The sequence below is a fragment of the Geotrypetes seraphini genome, chromosome 6 (genome assembly GCF_902459505.1).
Source record: "Geotrypetes seraphini chromosome 6, aGeoSer1.1, whole genome shotgun sequence".
Classification (NCBI taxonomy): domain Eukaryota; kingdom Metazoa; phylum Chordata; class Amphibia; order Gymnophiona; family Dermophiidae; genus Geotrypetes; species Geotrypetes seraphini.
This window is the reverse complement of record NC_047089.1, coordinates 8646816-8673757: the sequence shown is the minus strand read 5'-3', so window position 1 is coordinate 8673757 and position 26942 is coordinate 8646816. Positions and strand designations below refer to the sequence as shown.

Here is a 26942-nt window from a genome sequence, read left to right as displayed (position 1 = left end):
GTCCTGGTTTTGTTTTGTACAGATTCCTGATGCAAGCATTTGCGCTGAAACACGGCCCGTGTCGGGTCTATCAATAAAGAGAATCTCACTGTCCCGTTCTAAGAGGCCCTCGGTGCTTATCTTCAGCTGTTTGGTGTGTCCTTTGTCACGAAATATAGGTGCACCGCACATGTTATTACCCTTGTCATCCAAAAGCGTAAACAGTTTCAATCAGCGCAAATAATTCAAAACAACAAACAAACACATCACTGCGTTGAAAACATGCTCAGAGACCCGGAGGCTCTGTGAGACACGGATCCCAGGTTGAACGCCTCACCGACCAATCATTGCATATCTTGCTGTGAAATATTGTGCAGTCAAGAAAGTAAAAATAATTTTTAAAAACATATCTTAAATTCTCAGGTCCAATGGGGGTCTTTTACTAAGGTGCGTGCTAAGTGCTAACGCATCCGTAGAATATAATGGCCGCGTTAGCATTCAGTGAGCGCAAAATGGACTAGTAAAAGAGGGAATGTTTCTCATGAAGAACAACACCATGTACATGGTTACGAGAAACGTATTATAGGGTTACATTGTGCGCCTATTACATGCGTACATGGTTGTTTTATAATGGAGGTCTTCCTACACCATTATGTCATAAATGTGGGAGGGAGGGTCATACTTTAGGACATGCATTTTGGTTTTGCCCCATTGTTCAGCACTTTTGAAAGCGAATGATATATTACATGTCAAAGATAATTGGAAGATCTTTGCGCTGTTCTCCTTCCCTCTTTATTTTGGATTTGCCAGAAGCTTTTGGCCATTTGCCTAAAGGACATAAGGCGCTGTGTAGGAAAATGAGTCTTTTGGCTAGAAAATGTATACTTCAATATTGGACGATCCCTGACCCTCCGAGGTTTTGCCGTTGGCGGAACCAATTACATCGGTTGGCCATCTGGGAAGCTAGAGACACTGCATTTACTAGAAAGCGAAAGATGTTTCTACAAACCTGGGATTCATATTTGCAAGCTTTGCATCCTAAGGGCCGTAGTGCGGTTTTAAGTTGGGTCTCTTCATTGGGCTTTTATTTAGTTGAATGAAAATAATACTGGTGTGTCTTGATGAGGTGGGGTAGAGAGTAGAGAGCTGCACGGGAACGGGGATGACGGGAATCCCGCGGGACCCGCGGGGATCCCGCGGGTTCCCCCTTTGGGTCGCGGGGATCCCGTGGGGATGCCTCCGAGGGTCGCGGGGTTCCTGCGGGGTTGGATCGCAGTGCACTCGAGCCACGAGGGTAGTCTCCTTCTCCTTACCTGCCCTGTCGCAGCACACAGCCGAACGGAAATCTTCCCGATGTCAGCGCTGACGTCGGAGGGAGAGCTTAAGCAAAGCCCTCCCTTCCTCCGACGTCAGCGCTGACATCAGGAAGACTTCCGGTCGGCTGTGTGCGGCAGGGCAGGTAGGGAGAAGGCAATGGCGTACGAAAGAGGGGGGAGGTGGGAGGGAGCGGTCCGCCCCGGAGAATGTGCACAGCCGGTCAGGTCCCCCGATCGACCGACAACAGGCCCGGCCGACAAATCTCCCTGCCCTGTAACCGCGAATCTAAATTACCTCTTACAGCAGCTTCACTACTCCAGCTGCTGTAAGAAGGTAATTTAGATTCGCGGCTACAGGACAGGGAGATTTGTCCGACCGGGCCTGTTCTGTTGTCGGTCGGGTGCAAAAGTGCCACAAAGGTGGAGGCAGGGAGGGAGGAAAGGTGGAGTGGAGAAGAAAAGACGCTTAAGGGGGGAGAAGGCCGCTGAAAGCACTGGGGAAGACAAAGGGGTGGAAAAGAACGCTGAAAGGACATGGGGTAAACGGGAGGAAGGGGGGGGGAAGGATCCTGAAAGCACTGGGGAAGACAAAGGGGTGGAGAATGCCACTGAAAGGACATGGGGAAAACAGGGGTGGAGAAGGCCGCTGAAAGGACATGGGGAAGACAGAGGGGGGAGAAGGACGCTGAAAGGACATGGGGAAGACAGAGGGGGGAGAAGGACGCTGAAAGGACATGGGGAAGGCAGAGGGGGAGAAGGATGCTGCCTGACAGGACATGGGGAAGATGGTGGGGGAGAAGGACACTGAAAGGAAATGGGGAAGAGGGAATGGGAAGAAGACGCTGGCAGGGAAGAAGACAGAGGTGCCAGACTATGGGGGAGCGGAGGGAAAAAGATGGGTGCCAGACCAATTTGGGAGGGGGGAGAAAGGGAGAGGCACAGTAACAGAGCAAATGGAAGACACAGAGAGAAGAGAGGCAGTGGATGGAAGGAATTGAATGAGAACATGAAGAAAGCAGAAACCAGGCAACAAAGGTAGGAAAAAATTATTATTTTTTTTTTTTTTGCTTAAGGATAAAGTAGTATATTAGTTGTGTTGATAAAAATTTATAAACATTAGAAGCTCTGGTAGAAACCCGTTTACAAAGTATGTATTCTTCCCAATTAATATTTCCAAATTAATAAAGTCTTTTTGCTTATTTTTAAATGGGTTTCTACCAGAGCCTTTAATTCAGTAGCATAATTAAATGAAATAACTATTTCTGTAGTTTATAGGGACGGGCGGGGACGTAGGGGATTCCTCGTGGGGACGGGCGGGGACGGAGGGGATTCCTCGCGGGGACGGGTGGGGACGGAGGGATTCCTCACGGGGACGGGTGGGACTTTGGCGGGGATGGGTGGGGACGGGTGGGATTTCAGTCCCCGCGCAACTCTCTAGTAGAGAGTACCTTTGGGTGGGGAGGGGAGGGTGTGAAGAGGGGTGGTAGAGGTTATTGAAAGGTTCAAACACATAGTCATATATAGATAAATTGGAGGTTTATTGAAAGTGGAATATGTATATCATATTATTGTTCTAATAAGTGCCTTGATGTCGTATTTGTTGTATTTGATGTTGTTTGCATCAATAAAACTGTTTGAATCTAGAGAAGATTTTTGTATATTGAAATTTAAGATGACCTTTTTTTGGTGATGGGACTAAATTGCGCGAGACGACGACGTGCCGACAACTGAGCGCAAGGTTGACGGCGCGCCAAAGAAAAGCACTATTTTAAAGGGCTCCGACGGGAAGTGTGTGGGGGGGGAACCTCCCCACTTTTCTTAACATTGCGCTGGCGTTGTGGGGGGTTTGGGGGGTTGTAACCCCCCACATTATACTTAAAACTGAACTTTTTCCCTAAAAAATAGGCAAAAAGTTCGGTTTCAAGTATAATGAGGGGGGTTACAACCCCCCACAACGCCAGCGCGATGTCTGTTAAGTAAAATAGGGGGGATACCCACCAACACCCCCCGTCGGAACCCTTTAAAAGAGTGCTTTTCTTCGGCGCGCCATCAACCTTGCGCTCAGTTGTCTGCGCGCCGTTGTCTCGCGCGATTTTGTCTATGAACCCCTTTTTTATAGTTTCTAGGCAAGATTTTGACTGTTTTTTCTTGATTTGACTTAAAGGGACCCAGTTTCTCTGTGTATTAATTCCATTTTGGGGTTTCCTGAAGAAGAGATGAAACATGGTACGTGCCGGGACCCCATAAGACCTGAAAATTTAAGATAAGTTTTTAAAAATTCTTTTTACTTTATTGACTGCACAATATTTCACAGCAAGATATGCAATGATTGGTCGGTGAGGCGGAGAGACCCGTATCTCACAGAGTCTCCGGGTCTCTGAGCATATTTTCAACGCAGTGATGTTTTATGCTTATTGATTTGAATTATTTGCGTTGATTGAAATTGTTTACACTTTTGGATGACAAGTGTAATAATATATGCGGCGTTGAATTGTATTTGCCCTGTCCATTCATATAATAATAATAATTTTATTCTTATATACTGCCAAAGCCGTAGTAGTTCGAGGCGGTTTACAACAAAGAAGAGCTGGACAATCAGCGAATATAGGTACAATGAAAAGTCATGAGCAGGATGCAGGAGGTAAAGAGAAATTGGGGAACAATTCGGTTTGTGTTGGAGAGATAAGGCTTAAGAGGTCTTAGGTTACAAATCGGTTAAACAAGTTTGTTTTTACTGATTTTCTGAAACTTAGGTAGGATGAGGAGTGCGTAATATCAGCATGTCCCTTCAATCTTATGAAATATAGATGTGCGTGTTCTAGAATAAGTCATAGGGCACATCCGTGTGTAACTCCTAATTACTTCCATAACTTATTGTGATCACCTAATTAGCTAATTAGTTTGCACATAGATCCGTGCTCAAAATTTCACTGCCAGCTTTGGGCAACCTATACAGAATCCGGGGGTTAGTGCGTAAGTTAGGGTTACCAGATTTTCCCAAAGAAAAATCCGGACCCGTGGCCATGCCCCCAGGTCCGCTTCCTCTGATGTCATTTCCTAGGCCCGTGCCTAGGAAGTGACATCAGAGAAAGAGCCGATGCTGTTGCAAGCAGCAGGTTGGGGGTGCTGCTTGCGCCCCGAATGTTAAAGAAGTACAGGGGAAAGGAAGGGGCGTGGGCGTGCGCAGCAGGAGGGGGTGGGGAAGGAGCGGATGGGGGTGGGCCACTGGATGTTAGGTTATGATTGGGGGGAGGGGGGCTAGGCAGTTTGCCATAAGTGGGTTTATTCTTTTGGTTTGTTTGGGGCAGCCATAGTTGCCCCCAAATTATTAAAATTGACTTACAACAAAAACTTTATAAAAAGTAAAATGAAACAAAATATAAAACTGAAACCAACATGGGAAACTAAACAAAATGAACATGGTTTGTTTTCGTACCCCTTTGACCACATTTTTGAAAATGCCTTGACCTAGGGCAGTGGTCTCAAACTCGCGGCTCAGGGGCCACATGCGGCCCGCCAGGTCCTATTTTGAGGTCCTCGGTTTGTTTATCATAATCACAAAAGTAAAATAAACAGTTTCTTGATCATTTGTCTCTTTAGCTATAAATGACAATATTATTATTAAGACTTAGCCAAAAGGAAAGATTTATAAAGTATAAAGAGTTTTCCCTCCTGCAAAATTGTCATTTCTTTAATAACACATTAGCTATTTTTTTCTGAGGCCCTCCAAGTACCTACAAATCCAAATTGTGGCCCTACAAAGGGTTTGAGTTTGAGGCCACTGACCTAAGGCGAGTGGAATTTCTTGAGGGGGAGGGGGGGTTGTTGGTGTAGGTATTATTTTCAGTTTCAATCTGGACTCGTAGAAAAGGAAGCAACAGGCAAGTGAATCGGAGGAGGAAACGTCACATCTGATGGAAGGTCTTGGAGCAGAAGACATTTTTGGCTCCATTCGTGGTCAAGAAGGACAGTGACATGGTTACGATGATAGTGGGATGGAGAGAAGGCAGAATCAGATGGCAGAAGAGAGCTTAGGACCCAAATTTGTGGGTGCCAGTAGGTGTGACCATCCGCAATACTGAACAAGGTCCTTCTCTGTGTCCAGCGAGGGTCATTTGTACTGTATTTGTCACCCCTCAACCATTCTGAAAGGTTGACTCCTATTAGAGAAAGCATGAAATGGGAGAAGAAAAGACTGGAGGAGGAGGGAGGAGAGTAAATGAGCTTGTTGCAGGTTTCCGGGTCTCGTTGCGTCTTTGTTAAGTAAAAACCGACGTTTCAACCACCATGCGGTGGCTTTCTTCAGGGTATGTTGTGAAGTCTGCAGTGTGACTTTGGAAATAGTGGGTTCACTGACCTGATTGGGAACAGGGCAGTGCACCAATTTGAATTTTGGCGGGAAAGTCAGTTGGGCAGAAATTTGTAAAGTAAGTGAGTTGCAAGGTAAATAAGAACATAAAAATTGCCACTGCTGAGTCAGACCAGTGGTCCATCCTGCCCAGCAGTCCGCTCACGTGGCGGCCCTCTGGTCTAAGACCAGCACCCTAACTGAGACTAGCCCTACCAGCGCACGTTCTTGCTCAACAGAAACTTGTCTAACTTTGTCTTGAATCCTTGGAGGGTGTTTTCCCCTATATCAGCCTCTGGAAAGGCGTTCCAGCTTTTTACCAGTCTCTGGGTGAAGAAGAACTTCCTTACGTTTGTACGGAATCTATCCCCTTTCAACTTTAGAGAGTGTTCTCGCGTTCTCTCTACCTTGGAGAGGGTGAACAACCTGTCCTTATCTACTAACTCTATACCCTTCAGTACCTTGAATGTTTCGATCATGTCCCCTCTCAATTATGCTCTGTTCGAAAGAGAAGAGGCCCAGTTTCTCTAATCTTTCGCTGTACGGCAGCTCCTCCAGCCCCTTAACCATCTTAGTCGCTCTTCTCTGGACCCTTTCGAGTAGTACTGTGTCCTTCTTCAGATACGGCGACCAGTGCTGGACGCAGTACTCCAGGTGAGGGCGTACCATGGCCCGGTACAGCGGCATGATAACCTTCTCCGATCTGTTCATGATCCCCTTCTTTATCATTCCTAGCATTCTGTTTGCCATTTTTGCTGCCGCCGCACATTGTGTGGACGGCTTCATCGACTTGTAAGAGGATGCAGGTAAGAGCGGCCCGCATCTGTGCAGGTGAAGGATGCAGATAGCGTAGTTGAGTAAGAAGGCCAACGTGGCACAAACCATCACACTCTCCATATGCCCCTCATTCATGTATTCAATTTTCCTCTCAAAACAGCTTTGGAAGGGAGGAGGAAGCATGAGAAGAGGTTCTTAGTAAGTGCATTTCATCCCCCATCAGCCCTTGTGGAATTTTAGAATCTCTGAGCTGAACTAAAGGAATTTTTATGCTCATGAACCCTGAGTGCCAGACTACCAGGGAAAGAAGACAGCAGTAACAACTTGGACGGAAAACAGTAATGATGCCTGCAGGCGACCAACTGGAATATATCCTTAGCTATAGAAATATAGATCGTATTAACGACGTGCAGACTGGCTGGGCCAATTGGTGCTTCTGTGAATCAGTAGGGCAGCGTCACAACCCCAAAATGAACCCAAGACCCACGGTTTGCGGTTTTGATCCAGCTCATCTCATATCGCCCATTGCATTCTGTTTGCCATCAGCACGTTATAAGCAATTACACTAATTGGATTTGAATTTTCTGAATACTTCCGTCATGGCTTCTTGGAATTCCAGATGCCACTTGCTAGGCCCAGCCCCAAATGCATCCAATTAACAAACCAAATGTAGTTCCATCTCAATCACATTTAGTGCAGTGCTATGGGATAATTAGCAGTAATGCAATGATTTTTTTTACGTAGATTAGAAAATAATATTACCAGTGGTGATAAACTACCACTGTGGTCTTAGATTGGCCATCTGGATCTTTGCAAAGAAGCAGAACTGGGGCAGTGGTGGGCTGAGCATTGCAAGACAGCTGCTGCTGGTTACCAAGTTATCAAGCTAAGTTACTTGAAAGCTATTTTAGGAAACAATGCAATAATCCAACAATCAAGTTAACATAAGAACATAAGCAATGCCTCTGCTGGGTCAGACCTGAGGTCCATCGCGCCCAGCAGTCAGCTCACGTAGCGGCCCAACAGGTCCAGGACCTGTGCAGTAATCCTCTATCTATACCCCTCTATCCCCTTTTCCAGCAGGAAATTGTCCAATCCTTTCTTAAACCCCAGTACCGTACTCTGCCCTATTATGTCCTCTGGAAGCGCATTCCAGGTGTCCACCACACGTTGGGTAAAGAAGAATTTCCTGGCATTCCTTTTGAATCTGTCCCCTTTCAACTTTTACGAATGCCCTCTTGTTAACATAAGAACATAAGAAGTTGCCTCCACTGGGTCAGACCAGAGGTCCATCCTGCCCAGCGGTCCGCTCCCGCGGCGGCCCATCAGGTCCGCGACCTGTGAAGTGGTTACTGACCATTTCTATAACCTACTTCAAGTTCTATCTGTACCCCTCTATCCCCTTATCCTCCAGGAACCTATCCAAACCCTCCTTGAACCCCTGTACAGAGTTCTGGCCTATCACATCCTCCGGAAGCGCGTTCCATGTGTCCACCACCCTCTGGGTAAAAAAGAACTTCCTAGCATTTGTTCTAAACCTGTCCCCTTTCAATTTCTCCCAGTGACCTCTAGTGCTTGTGGCTCCCCACAGTTTGAAGAATCTGTTCTTATTCACTTTCTCTATGTCCTTTAGGATTTTGAAGGTTTCTATCATGTCCCCTCTAAGTCTCCTCTTCTCCAGAGAGAACAGCCCCAGCATTTTTAACCTGTCAGCGTAAGAGAAATTTTCCATACCTTTAATCAGTTTAGTCGCCCTCCTCTGCACTCCCTCGAGTATCGCCATGTCCTTCTTGAGGTACGGCGACCAGTATTGAACACAGTACTCCAGGTGCGGGCGCACCATTGCGCGATACAGCGGCATGATGACTTCCTTCGTCCTGGTTGTGATACCCTTTTTGATGATGCCCAGCATTCTGTTTGCTTTCTTTGAGGCTGTCGCACATTGCGCCGATGGTTTCAGTGATGTGTCGACCATCACCCCCAGGTCCCTTTCAAGGTTACTCACCCCTAGCAGTGTTCCCCCCATTTTGTAGCTGAACATCGGGTTCTTTTTCCCTACATGCATGACCTTGCATTTCTCTACGTTAAAACTCATTTGCCACTTTTTTGCCCAGTCTTCCAGTCTCGTTAGGTCCCTTTGCAGGTCTTCACAGTCTTCCGTGTTTCTAACCCTGCTGCAGAGTTTGGTGTCATCAGCAAATTTGATAACCTCACATTTTGTCCCTGCCTCCAGATCGTTAATAAATATATTGAACAGTAGAGGTCCCAGCACCGACCCCTGTGGAACTCCGCTCGTGACCCATTGCCAGTCTGAGTATTGGCCTTTTACTCCAACCCTCTGTTTCCTGCCTGCCAACCAGTGTTTGATCCATCGGTAGATATCCCCTTGCACCCCATGGTTCCACAGCTTTTTAAGTAGCCGCTCGTGAGGTACCTTGTCGAAGGCTTTTTGAAAGTTTGAAGAATGTATCCTTCTCCACTCTCTCTATGCCCTTCATGATCCTGTAAGTCTCTATCATATCCCCTCTAAGTCTCCTCTTCTCCAGGAAAAAGAGACCCAGTTTCTCCAATCTTTCTTTCTCTCTCTCTCTCTCTCTCTCTATTTCTGTGTCTCTCCCTTTCTTTCTCTCTCTTTCTGTCCCTCTCTACTCTCTCTATGCCCTTCATGATCCTGTAAGTCTCTATCATATCCCCTCTAAGTCTCCTCTTCTCCAGGGAAAAGAGACCCAGTTTCTCCAATCTTTCTCTATCTCTCTCTCTCTATTTCTGTGTCTCTCCCTTTCTTTCTCTCTCTTTCTGTCCCTCTCTACTCTCTCTATGCCCTTCATGATCCTGTAAGTCTCTATCATATCCCCTCTAAGTCTCCTCTTCTCCAGGGAAAAGAGACCCAGTTTCTCCAATCTTTCTCTATCTCTCTCTATATATTTCTGTCTCTCCCTTTCTTTCTCTCTCTTTCTGTCCCTCTCTACTCTCTCTATGCCCTTCATGATCCTGTAAGTCTCTATCATATCCCCTCTAAGTTTCCTCTTCTCCAGGGAAAAGAGACCCAGTTTCTCCAATCTCTCAGCGTATGACAGGTTTTCTATACCTTTTATCAGACGTGTCACTCTCCTCTGAACCCTCTCGAGTAAAGCCATATCCTTCTTAAGGTACGGCGACCAATATTGTGTAGGAAGAGGCGGTCGGAGCGTACCGTGAGTGATTTCCTGCACTCGCGGCGCTCCGGCTGCTCTCCCGCTGCCCTCTTCCGGCTCCCCCATGAAAAACCGTATTCACGGTTTTTCGAGATTCGCGAGGGAGTACTGTATATGTATATTTCACTGATTGTACAGTTCTTCTTTGATGTGAACCGCCTGGAACTCATGATTGGGGGGTATACAAGAATAAAGATTATTATTATTAACTGTGGAATTCCTTACCTATTTATCTAAGGGAAGAAAGACATAGAGATAGATTCAAGAGCAAGTTAAAATGCTTCCTTTTAAAAGATGCTTTTGACTGTTAGATCCCTTAGTCAAGTCCGCATACTTCATTTCAGATTCCCGATTTTTTTTAGCCCAACTTTAGATTTCTGACTCCTTTACTTGTTTCCCTTAATTGTCTTTTTTGCTATCAATTACTGTATTTCTATCCCTGCCTTTCCTAGTGGTTCTGTCAGTCCCGTAAGTTATGTTTGTGGCATTTTTATTATACCAGTGGCGTACCAAGGGAGGGGCGGTCCGCCCCGGGTGCAGGCCATGAGGGGGGTGTTCCCGGCCTTGAAGTCATGGTCCAGGAACTTCCCTTCTCACGGCCCGGTCTCAAGGCTCTGGATCGTCCCCGTGGCCCAGCATGTTCCCAGCCTTCTCTCCCTTTACCTTCCGTGAAGCTGAAAAAACTGCCGGCCTCGGCAGCGATTCAGCCCCGTCGCCCGCGGGCTCCCCTTCCTGCTTTCTGCGTCTGCCTCTGCAATCCACCCATGTGGAAACAGGAAGTTGCATCATTGGCAGGCGCAGAAAGCAGGAAGGGAAGCCACGGGTGACGGAGCTGAATCGCTGCCGAGGCCGGCAGTTTTTTCAGCTTCACGGAAGGTAAAGTGAGAGAAGGCTGGGATCATGCTGGGCCTTGGGGACTATCTAGAGCCTTGGCACTGGGCCGTGAGAAGGGAAGTTCCCGGACCATGACTCCCAGGCCGGGAACACCCCTCTCATGGCTTGCACCTGGGGGAACATTACTAAAAAAAAATTTTTACATTAGGGGGGGGGGGTGTCAAAAAACAGTGGGCCTCGGGTGTCACATACCCTAGCTACGCCACTGTATTATACCCTTTTACATTGTAATAAATGATTTTAGCATTGTACATCACCTTGAAACTTGAAACTGCGTACCTAGGAGTGAGCTTTGGCTCACACCCTCTGAAAGGTCCACAAAAGGTTAATCAACTGACAAAAAAAAAAAACAACTAATAAGATGGTCTAGATGTTATAATCAAAAATGAAGGAAAAGATCTCAGAATTGCCACTCCTGTGGGGATTTTGTTAGGATTTTTCCGGATGTCTCCAGAACCACCCAATTGAGGAGGAAAGAATTTCTGAAATTGAAGGATAGAGTTTTGGCTCTGGAGGCATCTTTTTACCTGAAATTTCCTTGTAAATGCTTAATTAAATTACAAGATGTTGAGTATGCTTTTTGGGATCCTATACAACTACAACAATTTTTAGTTGCGAGAGAATAGAAATGAGTTTGTTTCACCTAGCTGAGAATAAGAGGAGTAATTAATTTAATATCCCATAGTAAGGAATGATTCAAGGTAGGCTAGTACAACCGAGAATTATTGTCCTTTAGTTTTCTTGAATTTATTTGATTAGAAATTGTAACAGGTTCTCCCCATTGATGTGGGCTTAAAAGGAATTATGTATGTATGATTTGATTATGATTTGCTTTGTGTGATTTTTCCTTTTTTCCTTTGGAAATATTGGATATTGTAAAGTATTCAAAAGCATAACAAAAAAAAAAAAAATTGCCACTCCAAGGATCATAATGATATAATCCAGATAAGGAATTGTGGCGTGGATATCTTTCATTGATCAAAAAACCTTCATAGATTTAAACGTGACTTAATTCGTCACTATTTTTTTACATCTCTTAACGACTCAAGAAATATTAACTTTAGCAGTTCTTTCACTTAATATTTTAGAGTTTAAAGTTTCTTAAAAGCTAGAATACTTATTTTTTATATATTTTGGGTTTTTTAAAACTTATTTCAAAACTGTGCAAAAATGGCATTTCAATAGTGCAAAATAGCTGTGCAAAACGCAATATCACTTATAAGAAACATCAGACAGAGCCTTAATCACGCACTTATCTTTCAACTTGACGTTAAGTTGTTTTACGGCGGCAAACAATAAACCGCCGCTTGAAACCCAAAGATAACAGTTGAAGGATGCTTACCTTTCCATTCGGACTTGCCTTCTTAAATACTCTGCAAAACAAAAAGAAAAGAAGAAATCCATTAAATTGTAAAGCAAACAGTGGCGGTGACTCATGAGTCTGATAAAATGCCACGAGGGCCACATTGGGTACTTCAGCACATTTCAGCGGGCCGTAGAAAAAAAAAACAAAAAAACAACTCTAGCTATATAATAATAATAATAATAACTTTATTTTTCTATACCGCCATAGTCAGGCGACTTCTAGGCGGTTTACATTGTAAGAAGGCTGGACATTCAGCGAATAACAAAAGGTCTTAATACAATACAATAAGTCTACATACAATACCATACAATAAGACTAAATACAATACCATACAATAAGTCTACATACAATATCATACAATAAGTCTACATACAATACCATACAATGAGTCTACATACAATACCATACAATAAGTCTACATACAATACCATACAATAAGACTAAATACAATACCATACAATAAGTCTACATACAATATCATACAATAAGTCTACATACAATACCATACAATGAGTCTACATACAATACCATACAATAAGTCTACATACAATACCATACAATAAGACTAAATACAATACCATACAATGAGTCTAAATACAATATAATAGTCTAATGGGAAACTTACGTGCTAATTGGAGTTCTTTGGGTAGAGGATATCTGAATAGATGAGGAGCTTCTTGAGAGAAAGAAAAGGCGTTTACGGGGAGGGGAGTCCTAGTGAGGGAGGGTCCTAGTGAGGGAGGGGACAGTTTTATTGAGTTTTATTGAAAGCAGAACATTTTATAAACTAATTACAGAGTATGTGAGATTAAATTATCGTATATTAATGACGACGAGCGCGACCAGCAAATTCTCATATTTTCATCACAGGGTATAACAAAACCGTTAATGTGAATGACGGAACCGTTTCTGTGTTTTTTTAAATCGGATTCATTTATAAATTATTATGAAATGATTAAAATCACAAGAACTTCGTACAAGCAAATATGCGAAGAAGTGAATACGCACCTTTAACGATAAATTTATGTAATTACAAACTGAGGGGTCCCTTTACTAAGGTGCGCTATCCGTTATATTCTATGGACGTGCTTATTTTATTTATTTATTTCTTCCATTTGTGCGTCGCCCATACCTATACAAGCTCTAGGCGACATTACAGAGGGAGGGGTTAGAAGAGGGGAGGGAGGGCTGTGGAGGGCTGGAAGGAGTGGAGAGGAGAGAAATTCCTAACTTTACAGATAGGAGCACCGTCTATGTAAATGATATGTAAATGGATTAAAGGAATATGTAAAAAGGAATAGAAGGGAGGAGCCGTTAAACAATAGAATTCAGTTAATAAAATAAAAACAATGAAAAATAATTTAAAATAATTCATAAACTGGAAGAAAAAATTGAAAACTATAATCAAATAAGTCTGGCAGAAGTCCAATTTCCTGAAGCAGCTCCAGTAAAATGGCTGGTGCGCCTTAATTAAAGGACTGCAAGTATTCTGATGGACAATTAACGAACGACTACTAACAAATTTTTCCCTGTCCCCGCAGGAACTCAATTTCCCCATCCCATCCACGTGAGTTTTGTCACTGTCCCTGTCCTTGCCCCATTCCTGTGTTCTTTGCCTTAACTGCACAGGCATCGAACGCTTAGGATTTGAAAGTGTTTGAGGCTCGTGCAAATGAGGACGGAGCTTAGGCATTGGTGGAATGAGGCATTATGACATCACAATCTGAGCTCTAGAATGTTGCTACTTAGGATTTGAAAGTGTTTGAGGCTTGTGCAGATGAGGACGGAGCTTAGGCATTGGTGGAATGAGGCATTATGACATCACAATCTGAGCTCTAGAATGTTGCTACTTAGGATTTTAAAGTGTTTGAGGCTTGTGCAGATGAGGACGGAGCTTAGGCATTGGTGGAATGAGGCATTATGACATCACAATCTGAGCTCTTGAATGTTGCTACTTAGGATTTGAAAGTGTTTGAGGCTTGTGCAGGTGAGGATGGAGCTTAGGCATTGGTGGAATGAGGCATTATGACATAACAAACTCAGTTCTGGACTGTTGCTACTTAGGATTTGAAAGGGTTTGAGGCTTGTGCAGATGAGGACGGAGCTTAGGCATTGGTGAAATGAGGCATTATGACATCACAATCTGAGCTCTAGAATGTTGCTACTTAGGATTTGAAAGTGTTTGAGGCTCGTGCAGATGAGGACGGAGCTTAGGCATTGGTGGAATGAGGCATTATGACATCACAATCTGAGCTCTTGAATGTTGCTACTTAGGATTTGAAAGTGTTTAAGGCTTGTGCAGGTGAGGATGGAGCTTAGGCATTGGTGGAATGAGGCATTATGACATAACAAACTCAGTTCTGGACTGTTGCTACTTAGGATTTGAAAGGGTTTGAGGCTTGTGCAGATGAGGACGGAGCTTAGGCATTGGTGAAATGAGGCATTATGACATCACAATCTGAGCTCTAGAATGTTGCTACTTAGGATTTGAAAGTGTTTGAGGCTCGTGCAGATGAGGACGGAGCTTAGGCATTGGTGAAATGAGGCATTATGACATCACAATCTGAGCTCTACAATGTTGCTACTTGGGATTTGAAAGTGTTGGAGGCTTGTGCGGATGAGGACGGAGCTCAGGCATTGGTGGAATGAGGCATTATGACATCACAATCGGAGCTCTAGAATGTTGCTACTTCTGATTTTAAAGTGTTTGAGGCTTGTGCAGATGAGGACGGAGCTCAGGCATTGGTGGAATGGGAAAACTCTAGGGAGCTCCTCCCCTTTCCTTTGGCGCCCTTGGCACCTGCTTATTTCGCTTATAGGGCTTGTTGAGAAGCAGGCAACAGAATTTAAAACAAGGGGAAGAAATCCCAAGTAGTTTGAAATGAAAGCCCAGGTCTCAGTTCCAGTTCTATTGAAATTAGAAGAAACTGCTGCATTAATGACCCCCCCCCAACCTTTCAGAGGAAAGGTAATGAGGACTTGTATGCTGCCTTTTTGTGGCTTTGGCATTTCAAAGCTGACATTCAAAGTGGTGGGCACTGGAGGATTAGGTGACTTGCCCAGGGTCACAAAGGAGCAGAAGGGATTTGAATCTACAACTTCAGGGTGCTGAGGCTGTAGCTCTAACCACTGTGCCACGCACTCTCCCATCACACTTTTAGTGTATACAATGGTGAATCCTCGTCCACTGCTATCCCACAATTGGTTTACCTTTAGGGAAAGGGAATAGAGATTTGTATATTGTCTTTCTGTGGCTTTGGCATTTCAGAGCTTGGCATTCAGAGCTTACAAAGTTGTGGACATTGGAGGATTAAGTGACTTGCCCAGGGTCACAAGAAGTAGCGCCGGGATTTAATCTCACAACCTCTGGGTGCCGAGGCAGCAACTCTACCAGTGAGCCACACCTTCAGTCTATCCTAGTACAGCAATTCTTATATGAGCTGATTATAGGACAATCAAGCCATTGTGACATCACTGTTGAGATTGGCTCTTAGGCATTGGTGGAAAGAGGCATTATGACATCACAATATCTGCTCTGGAATGTTGCTACTCGTTGAGTTTCCACCAGGTACTTGGGACCTGGGTTGGCCACTGTTGGAAACAGGACACTGGGCTTGATGGACCTTTGCTCTGTCCCAGTATGGCTATTCTTATGTGAGCCAAGTATAGAACAATGAAGCCATTGCGACATCACTGTTGAGGTTGGCTCTGAGGCATTGGTGGAATGAGGCATTATGACATCACAATCTCAGCTCTGCAATATTGCTACTCTTTGGGTTTCTGCCACGTACTTAGGACCTGGGTTGGCCACTGTTGGAAACAGGAGACTGGGCTCGATGGACCTTCGGTCTGTCCCAGTATGACTGCTCTTATGTTCTTATGTGAAGCCATTGCGACATCACTGCTGAGGTTGGCTCTTATTGGTGGAATGAGGCATTATGACATCACAATATCTGCTCTGGAATGTTGCTAGTCTTTGGGTTTCCACTAGGTACTTGGGACCTGGGTTGGCCACTGGTGGAAACAGGATACTGGGGGTTTGATGGACCTTCAATCTGTCCTAGTATGGGAATTCCTATGTGAGCTGAGTATAGGACCATCCAGCAGCCATTGTGACATCACTGTTGAGATTGGCTCTTAGGCATTGGTGGAAAGAGGCATTATGACATCACAATATCTGCTCGGGAATGTTGCTAGTCTTTGGGTTTCCACCAGGTTCTTGGGACCTGGGTTGGCCACTGTTGGAAACAGGAGACTGGGCTTGATGAAAGGGAATGGGGACTTTTTGTGGCTTTGGCATTTTAAAGTTGGCATTCAAAGCGGTGGGCACTGGGGGATTAAGTGACTTGCCCAGGGTTGCGAGGAGCAACACTGGGATTTGATCTCACAACCTTTGGGTACAGTGGCAGCAGGTCAACCAGTGAGCCACAGCTCTTCCCCCACAGGAGCCAAATGCACGCCCTGCAAGGTTTTGGAATGATTCGATTTCCGTCTTTACTTGCATCTTTTCTGTGCAGTCCTTCCTGTCACGGCCTGTTCTATTTTGAGCCTCTGCTGCAATTCCTATTGTGCACTGCCAGCCCTTTATTTTCAAGAATACTCAAGCACCTTCATTAGAACAAGAGCATCACAGTTACTGTGCAAATCTCCCACCGTTATCATCTCATCTTTGGCTTAGTTGTACCCGGGGGCCATCAGTTTTTGGAAAGGGATTTAGCTGCATTCAGGGGAAGGAACCTTGCAATCTTCCACGCCAGCGAGCGTTCATTGGGCCCCACTGCCTATGCATTGTTAGCTGGCTTGGGAGGCAGGGCTCTCTAGAGGGCGCATTTTGGACCGGATCAGAACATAATGTGCATAACTTGAATTTTCCCATTTGTATATCTTCTCTGCCATAAACATTGGGGGGGAATTTTAAAAGATATTTCCATAGGTACAGTATATAGTGTGTTATGCATTGAAACAGTCTCTTAAAAAAATCTACTACCTGAATATGGGGGCTCTAAAAATCTGCCCATGTCGGCACTTGGACAACTTAAAAGACAGGTCACCTTAGACAGTACTGCAGTGAACTTCACATAAAGGTTGCCAGAAATACAGTACATCTCACCATAATCCCCTTCTAATGTTTGGCGAGCCCTCTAAACTCCCTCCAAACCTACTATACCCACCTGTCTACCACCTCAATAACCCTTGAGGCTGCAGGTGGCACCTGTATTGCAGTATAGTAGGATTTTAGTGGATTTGAGAACAGACTAGTCATGACAACAAATGGGTAACAGTTAGACAATTACAGATCTTATTCTAGGGTCCAGACTGGTCAAAGAGCACTTGGATGAGGCAGCTGGTCAATGATGGTCCGATTGGCGGAAGAGGAAGGTCTTTCTGCTCTACGGAAGGTCATTAGTGAGTCTAGTGACCTTATCTGTGTGGGTAACTGATTCCATAGCTGAGGGAGGAGATGGCTGTAGGAGCGTTTTACGTGCCGTGCTCATCTGGAGTGATCTCCCTGCGGGAATGCTGAGTCTTTGTTCTGCTTTGGAGCGGAGGGGGCGGATAGCGGTGTATGGGTGCAGCTTGGATGCTATGTAGGCTGGGTTTTTGGGGATGGAATTTCTTGTGGGTCATAACCAGGGCTGGGTATAGGCTGAATATCTTGTTAAAACTACCAGCTAACTTCATGTGCTAATGCTATTTGCTGCTGAAGCCTTACCGTCCTGTAAATGTTTTTATGGGATTTTGTCTTTCCATCTTGTTGGATGAATTTGAAAAAAGGTTTTAACAATGATCCTGTTAGTTAATGTTTTATTGTGTTTGTTCTGTCGAAACATGTTTTACTATTTTTAATATGTATGCATATAATTTTGTAAACCGCATAGTTTTTAGGCGGTATAGAAATTTTTTAAATAAATAAACTCTTTATAGCTTTGTTTAAACATTTGTGCATTGCTTTGCCACTTTAATGAATCGATTCCTGTAATCCGCCTTGTGCTGGTTCCGGAAAACCAGAATCTCAAATGCAAAAAAAATAAAATAAAATGACACTAGGTGATTTACTACAAAATTTCCTCCAGTGTTTTCTTTTGTTGCCTAGAAAGTGTGCCGTGTACGAGGAGAGTTTTGGAAGGATGTCAGAAGCACTGTGGCATAGTCGGCGGCTGGCTGTGATACAGCCCAGCTGTGGTTATGAAACATGTTCCTTTCTACTGAATCCAATTCACAACCCTCACAGGAACCGGTCAGCTTGCTTATAGAATTTCTTTCCCGTCCGACCTCTCGTGCGCTGTTTAGCACTGTTGAAGTAAGGTGAAACTGTTTCAGCAAAAAAAAAAAAAAAATCGATTCCATATTTGCAGCTAAAGACCGCAAGTGCCTGCTAGAGAAACAAACCTCCCTTTTCCCAATTCAGTTTCCCAGCTGCCAGCTGCTCCAGGTCTTCCTGGCTCAATCTGTTCTTCATTTTTTTACATTTGAATTGCTTTTTTCTTTTTCCCTTTTTTGTTTTCTAGTATTTCAGGCTTTGAAACAAGAGAAAGAAAACAAGAAAGTAATAATTTTGCAAAACAGAGCTCTGATCTCTAAAGATAAAAAACACTATCTTTTTTGGGTCAAAAATGGTGTCTAGCTGTTTGCATGTACGAGGGGCGTTCAATCATTTATCTACCTAAGTATGAAAGAAAGTAGCAAGCATGTTGAAACAAGTCTGTGTATGTTGTGGACATGTCTCAAGGTTACTTGTGCACAGTTGAGGCTCAGTGCAAGTCTAACATGCCAAGAGTCAGGATATCAGGAAAGTCCTCGTGCTTATCATGTAGGAAACGGCTAGATTTGGAGCAAAGTTCAGTGTTTAAAATTTCTCACAAAAGAAGGGAAAAAGCCAAAGGAGATCCATGAACGCATGACTGCAGTTTATGGTGAGTCTACCCCATCATCCTACAAAGTAAAATTTTGGAGCAAGCAGTTTAAGTGGGGTAGAGAGTCCATTGAAGATGACCCTCACACTGGACGGCCTGTGGAAGCAGCTTCCACAGAAATGTGCGAGAAACTCGAGGGTTTAATTTTGTCAGACAGACGAATTAAGGTTTCCCGAATAGCGGAAGAAATGGGCATCTCATCAGGTGGTACAGTTTGGAAAGTAATTCATGAAAAGTTGGACATGTCCAAGGTTAGTGCGAGATGGGTTCCAAGAATGCCGATGGCATATCAGAAGGCCACGATAGTGGCTCTGCACAGGGCAGGAACATATAAAGATCGCTCCTGCCCCGGTTCACTGCTGGACCACAAGGGAGTTTAAAGGTACTGTTTATACCAGCGTATTGCAAACTATGTGCCATCCAAGATTCCAGGTGTGCTGCAAGACACTGGGGAGGAGGTGAAGCGGCAGCGCCTGCTGACTGCCTACAGGACGTGCCTCGCGCAGTGAGATGCACATCCTGTAGGCAGTTGGCCAGTGCCAGCGCCTTTTCTCTCTGTGCCTCTTCCTCTCCAGCACCCCCTACTGGCAGCTCAAGGCCCTGTCTGGAGGCCCTTCATGTATTTGTGGACATCAACGCGATGATGTCATGAATGCACGAGACGTCATCATGTCAACATCTGCACACTTCTGAATGCCTTCAAGCGCGGCCACCATGCTTAGTTTTTCCGTGACTTGCAAAGTTTATGAGACACTGGTTTATACTAATCAGGGAGGTAGGAGGGAGACAGAAATTGTGAGAGTTGGCCAGGACTGGAGGTGGGAGGAATCCCGTCTTGACCCAGCCCACCGTTGACCCACCCAGGTCTTATAGCAGGCCCGGTGGAAGTCTTCAAGGGGTTCGGAGGAAGGGTGACAGGGTGCAGAGCTTGGCAGGGCAAAGAGGGAGGGGTGCTGGGTGCAGAGCCTGGCAGGGCAGGGTACTTGAATATAAACCCCCTGGTTTATATTTGAGTCAGCCTTTTGGGGGGGAAAAAGTGACCTCAGTTTATATTCAGGTCAGTACTATCCAGTTAGGGCCAAATTCTGGAAACAGCATTTACATCGGCCGGCACCTCCATAAATGGCACCAGTTGCATGTCAACCACAAGTGGGCGCTGTTTACCAGAATTGTGGCTTATGCCAAATTTAGACACCATTAATGTAGGCCAGGATTTTAAAGGCCAAAGTTTGACGGAGAATCACGCCTAACAGTGCCTAAGGTCATTTCTGGCCATAACACACCTACCCCCTCTTTTACAAAGGTGCGCTAAGCTTTTTAGCACACGCTAAACACGTGCCAAATGCTAACGCGTGCACGCTATCCCATGGACGCGTTAGCAGTTAGCGCACGCGTTGATGTAGCGTGCGCTAAATCTGCGCTAAAACGTTTAGCGCGCCTTTGTAAAAGAGGGCCCTAGTGTCATGTCATACTGCGAGTTCTAATCCTGTGAGGACTTTTTTTAAAAAATTATTTTTACTGAGATATTACGGTAGCAGTAGTGAACAGATTATGCCAGACACTCCCCAAAGTACTGCAAGTCTTAAAAAAAAAAATTGCAAGAATATCAAATAGAACTCTACAATTCCAGGAATGTTCAGTAGAATGGGAACAGATGTTAGCCAACTGATCTATCGCTGTAGCCCTAATGGAGGCCATATGGCCTTCCTAAATATTTGATCCTACTTTTAATCAGTCCGTCGTCGCACAGATAGTTTGTGGGTAGTTCTGTGTCTTCCTGCAATTATAATAGTATCAAAAAAACCCAAAACCAAAACACGTGAAATAATGTAGAAGATGAGCAATGAGGGACATCAGTGAATAATCCTGTTGGTAGACTGAGTGGACCACGGGAGTTATTGGAGCGCAGAAGAATCTCCTGCTAATTCTTAAACCGGGAGCCTCGACCCTGAAGAAAAAAATAAAACGTGGCAGGTGGGTGCAGGCTTATTCTCAAATTTCAAGTTTCAAGTTTATTTTTAACTTAATGAATCGCTTATTAAATTTTACTAAGCGACGTACAAATTAAAACAAATGAAATATAAATTATATCAATTTAATCAATAAATAACATGGGTTAAACAGACTGACATACAAACTTACAGATACATAAAGAAAAGAAGGGCAGAACTACAATTATGATTATTAGGTATAGAAGAAGACATAGACGGTAAAAACAATAGGGAAGGGGGAATAAAGAATTATTCCCTCTCCGTAAAGTAGAATTTCCTAGATTCAGGGGCAATGTTAGGAAATTCTACTTTACGGAGAGGGTGGTGGATGCCTGGAATGCGCTCCCGAGAGAGGTGGTGGAGAGTAAAACGGTGACTGTGTTCAAAGAAGCGTGGGATGAACACAGAAGATTTAGAATCAGAAAATAATATTAAATATTGAACTAGGCCAGTACTGGGCAGACTTGCACGGTCTGTGTATGGCAGTTTGGGGGAGGATGGGCTGGGGAGGGCTTCAATAGCTGGGAGGGTGTAGATGGGCTGGAGTAGGTTTTAACGGAGATTTCGGCAGTAGGAACCCAAGCACAGTACCGGGTAGAGCTTTGGATTCTTGCCCAGAAATAGCTAAGAAGAAAAAATTAAAAAAATTTAAATTGAATCAGGTTGGGCAGACTGGATGGACCATTCGGGTCTTTATCTGCCGTCATCTACTATGTTACTATGTTACCATGGTTTTTTGTTGTTTTTTTTAAAAAAAGAAAAATGAACATTAAATATATTTATAAGTTAAAAGCGTCTTTAAAAAGAAAGTTCTTCAGATTGCCTTTAAAACGGTTTAAGTCATTTTCATCTCTAAGATACTGGGGTAGTTGTGGAGCCATTACAGAAAAAATGTCATGACGACGGGTTCCAATAATTTTCAGTGATATTAAAAAAAGGATCTGGTGAAGAAAATGGCTTATTTTCTCCTTATGTGAACTCTATATAAAAAGGATTCTACAGCAAAAAGGCACTGCTATTTATTTATTTATTTAATGAAAGTAGGATTAATGTGATAAACTTTTGAAACATTATAAGATCTTTACTGGGTTGTGAGTGTGTGAATTAGGTCTTTACCTCCTGACATTTACTATGATACAAAGCTGCCACATATGCAGATGGAATACCTCACCTGACTGCCACCATGAGTTAAGTATAAGATACAAGAAAATGAGAAACTAAGTTTTTTAATCATATCATGATCAAATCGGTACACCGACGAAAGCGCGAAGGACATTGGCACGCCGACATCTGCGTGCAGGACGAATGCACACCACCGGTTCCACTGCTTTTACGCATTATTGTTAGCATTCTGAGGGGGGGGGATCCCCCCAGTACACTTAGAACTGATTGCACTCCCATTGGGGGGGGGGGGTTGGGAGGGGGAAACCTCCCCGTACACTGAAAACTTCTGTTCTCTCACAGTTCGGAAGTTTTCAGTGTGGTGTAAGGGGGTTCCCTCCCCCCACAACCCCCCCCAGCGGCAGCAGGAGCAGTTATAAGTGTAGTGGGGGGGTTCCCCCCTATACCCCCCCTCAAAACGCTAACAGTAATGTGTAAAAGCAGCAGAATTGAAGGCGCACATCCGTCCTGCGTGCAGATGATGGCACGCGATTGTCGGCGCACCAATGTCCGCGCTGCGCATTTGACCTCTGCGCAGATATCGGCATGCCAATGTCTGACGCGATTTTGACGTGCCGCCGATCAAATCGGCACAAGGAAAAACACCCTTGAACTGACAAAAACTAGTGATCACACGCCACCTACTGAGTCAAGGAAAGCATCGAGTTAACGGGACTGGGTAAAATGAGGACCCCACAGACCTTGAGGAGCTCTACCGCACAACCTTAAAAAGACAGCAGCCATAGCAACGGGTCCACAGGGACTCTTGTTTTTAACTCCCGCAGACCTCACGGATCCTGTTCACCCCACGTATCTTCATCTTACCCCCTCCAGCGGGATCCCTGCGGACCCCCTCCGGCCATGGCTGCTTTCTTTTTGAGGCCATGCGCTTTTAGTTCTGTGGGATCCGTGAGATTTTCATTTTAACTTCGACCTTTGCTGGCTTCTTTTCTGCTGCTGGTTGGGATTGCTGGTACTGAATACTGGAGCCTCACCCCAGATCTCCTTTATGTTCTGCCCAGCTTTTCTGCACCCCAGTGTCCCAAATGCCTTCTACCTAGAGGCCCTACAGATCCCGCGGAGCTAAAGCGCACGACCTTAAAAAGAAAGCGGTCATGACGTGGGGTCCACAGAGTTTCTCGTTTTAACTCCCACGGAACTCACAGATCCCGCGCACCACTAAGGTGAACAGAATTTTTTAAGGGTATGCAGTTAACATCCGTGAGGTCAAGGGGTGGGGTCTGTGAGGTCCATGTTTTACCCAGTCCCTGAGTTAAAAATGGCCTGATAACTAAATGGTGGGGAAAAGACCTCTGATGCATAACAAACTCCTCCACTGTTGTATGTTTACAGTTTCTGAATGTAGGTCAGTAGGGTTGGCCAAAACTCAATGAGCCTAAAAAAAACATCTTTTCAGGGGAGGTTATAAATTACTATTGCAATAGAGAAATCTGCTCCGAGTCTCTGAGTTATCACAAAGGCCGTTTCTTAATAAGTCTTACCCTATATAAATATATGGGTGCAGACATACAAAACTATATTTCTAAGTGGACAAAGAAAAGGAACACCCCCCCCCTTACACACACACACACGTATAGTGCTACAAAGAGAAAACAAGTGGGGAGTGGAACAGAACACGTCAACCTTGGGACAAACAAATTTTTATTTCTATAAATTCAAAATAAATAAAAGAGCACGTAAATAAGAGCACCTATAGAAAAAGTCCTATGGACGTAATGTCCTTCTATTGAAAGGATCCAGCCGATGACCTGACACGGTCCGTGTTTCGGCCTCCAGGTGGAGGCCTGCCTCAGGGGTGTGTCTGTTGGTCCACTAGGTGTCACTCCAGTGCTGGGAATACAAACTTTAAAAATACTAACGGCCTCTTTTACAAAGCTGGCAACAGCCCCGAAGCCCTTTAAATCTCGATGGGCTTCGGGGCCATTAGCGCCGCTTTGTAAAAGAGGCTGTAAGAGTGTTTAAAAGGCTCTGACGGACGAAATCAACAAGGTACATAGAAGTCTCCCACTCAAAATTAACCTGTTAAGATAACAGTCCTATTTTAGGTTGGCTTAACTTATCCGGTTAAGGGCTGAATATCGATAGGAATAACTGGTCGATAGGTACAAGTATCTTGCAAGAGTCTCTCTGGTTCTTCCCTCATACATTTAAATTTCTTGATGGAGATTTTTAACAAGGAAGAACGTGTACGACCCCTTTCTTAGCCGGCTGCTAGGAAGGGGGCCACACAAAGTATTTCTGTATTGTAGGACTTAGAGAATTACACGGGGGGACACATTTTTCCCCCGACCCCCCTCGGGAACTCATTTTCACCTCCCGGCGACTTCTTTGCCTGCCCCTGCCCTATTCCTGCAAGCTCCGTCCTCATCTGCCCAAGCCCCACAACACATTAAAATCTTGAATGTTCGAGGCTTGTGCAGTTAAGGCAGAGCTTACAGGAACGGGACAGCGACCAAACTCACGGGGCCGGGATGGGAAAATTGAGTTCCTGCAGGGACAGAGAAAAATTTGTCCCCACGCCATTCTCTACACTGCGCCACTCTAGAAATCAAAATGTAGTAAAAGGGAGCCATGTGTAGGACAATGGCGCCATTGTGACATCACTGATGAGGTTGGCTCTTATTGGTGGAATGAGGCATTATGACATCACAATACCTGCTCTGGTTTTCAGAGGCTGAAACTTTCCACACTATTTATTTATTCGATTTTCTATACTGTTCTCCCAAGTAGAAAATGACAGGGGGACAAATTTTTCCCCGGTCATTTTCCCGTCCTGGTAAGTTCTTTTCTTGTCCATGCCTCATTCCTGAAAGCTCTGTCCACATCTACATAAGCCTCAAACACTTAAAAATCATAGGTGTTCGAGGCTTGTGCGGTTGAGGCCAAGCTTACAGGAATGGGGCAGGGAGAAGGGCAGTGACAAATCTCACGGGGATGGGACGAGGAAAATGAGTTCCTGCCAGGGAGGGGGAAAAATTTGTCCCCGTATGTTCCCGCTAAGGTGCGCTGGCCTGCGCGCGCGCACAAAATATTACATCGCAGCGCAAAGTTTCTCTTCACAGCGCACACACGCGTCGCAAAGGTAAGGGGAGGTAAGGTAAGGGGACGCATTGGGGGGATTGCACTTCCCCACAATTGCCATGCTTCGGTTCCTCTTCTTCCTTCCTTCCTCCCCCCCCCCGCGGGACCCTGCGGCACCATCAACTCTTACTCCCTCTAATGTCGGCCCTGCAGCTCCAGACTTCCTCGCACCTTCTCCCCTCCCCCTTTGGATCGCTATTATTTTAAATGTTATAGCCGCGGAGCTGTATCCATCAGTGGAGATGTCTAACCTCGGCCTGCCCCGGAACTCTTACTGCAGCAGCCGCCCGTCTAGGCAGGAACAGGAAGTCACTGTTGCAGTAAGAGTTCCGGGGCAGGCCGAGGTTAGACATCTCCACTGATGGATACAGCTCCGCGGCTATAACATTTAAAATAATAGCGATCCAAAGGGGGAGGGGAGAAGGTGCGAGGAAGTCTGGAGCTGCAGGGCCGACATTAGAGGGAGTAAGAGTTGATGGTGCCGCAGGGTCCCGCGGGGGGGGGGAGGAAGGAAGGAAGAAGAGGAACCGAAGCATGGCAATTGTGGGGAAGTGCAGAGCTGCAGGGAAGAGTGTTGCGGTACCCAGCTGGAGGGAGAAGGAAGATGAGGGAGGGAATTAAAGGAGATGCCAGGGCTTGGAGCATAGGAGGAAGGTATGCCAGTCTAAGGGAAAAGGAAGGGGGAGATGTGAGAGCATGGAGGGGGAACGAAAGATGGAAGAAAAGGAAAGGAGAGAGATGCCAGAGAATCAGGGAAGGGGAGATACCAGACTATGAGGAGAGGTGTGGGAGAGGGAAGGCGAGGAGAGAGATGCCAGACCAATGGGGTGAAAGGAGAGATGGAAGGGGGAGGCATACAGTTTCTGGAAGGGGCATAGAAGGAGAGAAGATGCCATATAGGGGAAGAGAGACGGCAGACAGTGAATGGAAGGAAGAGAGTTACAAGAAGATGAGGAAAGGAGAAACCACAGAAGACAAAGGTAGAAAAAAATTTCTATTTATTTATTGCTTTAGGAGACATGTGTCACTGTTTCTGTGAAGCATTGTATGCAGAGTCCAGCTTCTTGCTGGTTCAATTTAACCTTTGTCTATGTATTTTTATTTTATCCCCCCTTTTACAAAACTGTGAAGCGTTTTTAGCACCAGCCTTGGTGGTAGCAGCTCTGATGCTCAGAATTTTATGAGCATCAGAGCTGTTACCTCCGTAGCTAAAATCCACACTACAGTTTTGTAAAAGAGGGAGGGGTTAGTTTGTGATTACATATTCCTTACTAGGCGAAGGTGTTTTCTGTGTTCTGTGTGTTCGAAAGACATGGTTTTCTGTTAGGATTGACGGTGTAGGATTGATCTGTGCTGGTCTGGCTTGTTTAGTTTTACAATGGGTGTATTGATGTACTGCTCACTGCAATATGTAAGATGCTGCCTTTTCCTAGGTACTCATGTGTGACGTGTGGTTTGTTACTAAAAATCATGTTTTTCTTACAGATGGGGGGGGGTGCCAAAAAATGATGGGCCCCGGATGTTACATATGCTAGGTACGCCACTGTATGTAAAGATACCAGAAAGCTGGCGTAGCAAAAACTTCTAAGTTTTGAGTATTTAACCCTCCCACAATCTCACGGGCACTCGTTTCAAGTTTATTGAGATTTTGATTTAAACGCAATATCAAATATTTTCAATGCGTATAACAAAAATAAATTTGGGGAAATAAATAAAACCATTTGAACCAGTGTTCCCGCTAAGCTGCGCTGGCGTGCGCTGGCGCACAAAATATTACATCGCAGCGCACACGTTTCTCGTCACAGCGCACGATCGGAAGAGGCGTACGGCAGATGGCAGGGCAGCGAGAGGAGAATCGGGTGAGTTGGCTCATAACTTGCTGGCGCCCGATATTTTTGGC

General features: G+C 44.9%; 1 protein-coding gene across 2 annotated transcripts in view; it reads right to left on the bottom strand.

Annotated features, from left to right (window-relative positions):
* ARRB1 (arrestin beta 1) overlaps nt 1–26942 on the bottom strand; it is a 294842-nt gene that overhangs the window by 105721 nt on the left and 162179 nt on the right. For both annotated transcript variants that reach the window (XM_033948295.1, XM_033948296.1), the window contains exon 2: nt 11851–11881. In XM_033948295.1, the coding sequence (XP_033804186.1) occupies nt 11851–11881 (31 nt within the window). The remainder of the gene's footprint in view (nt 1–11850; nt 11882–26942) is intronic.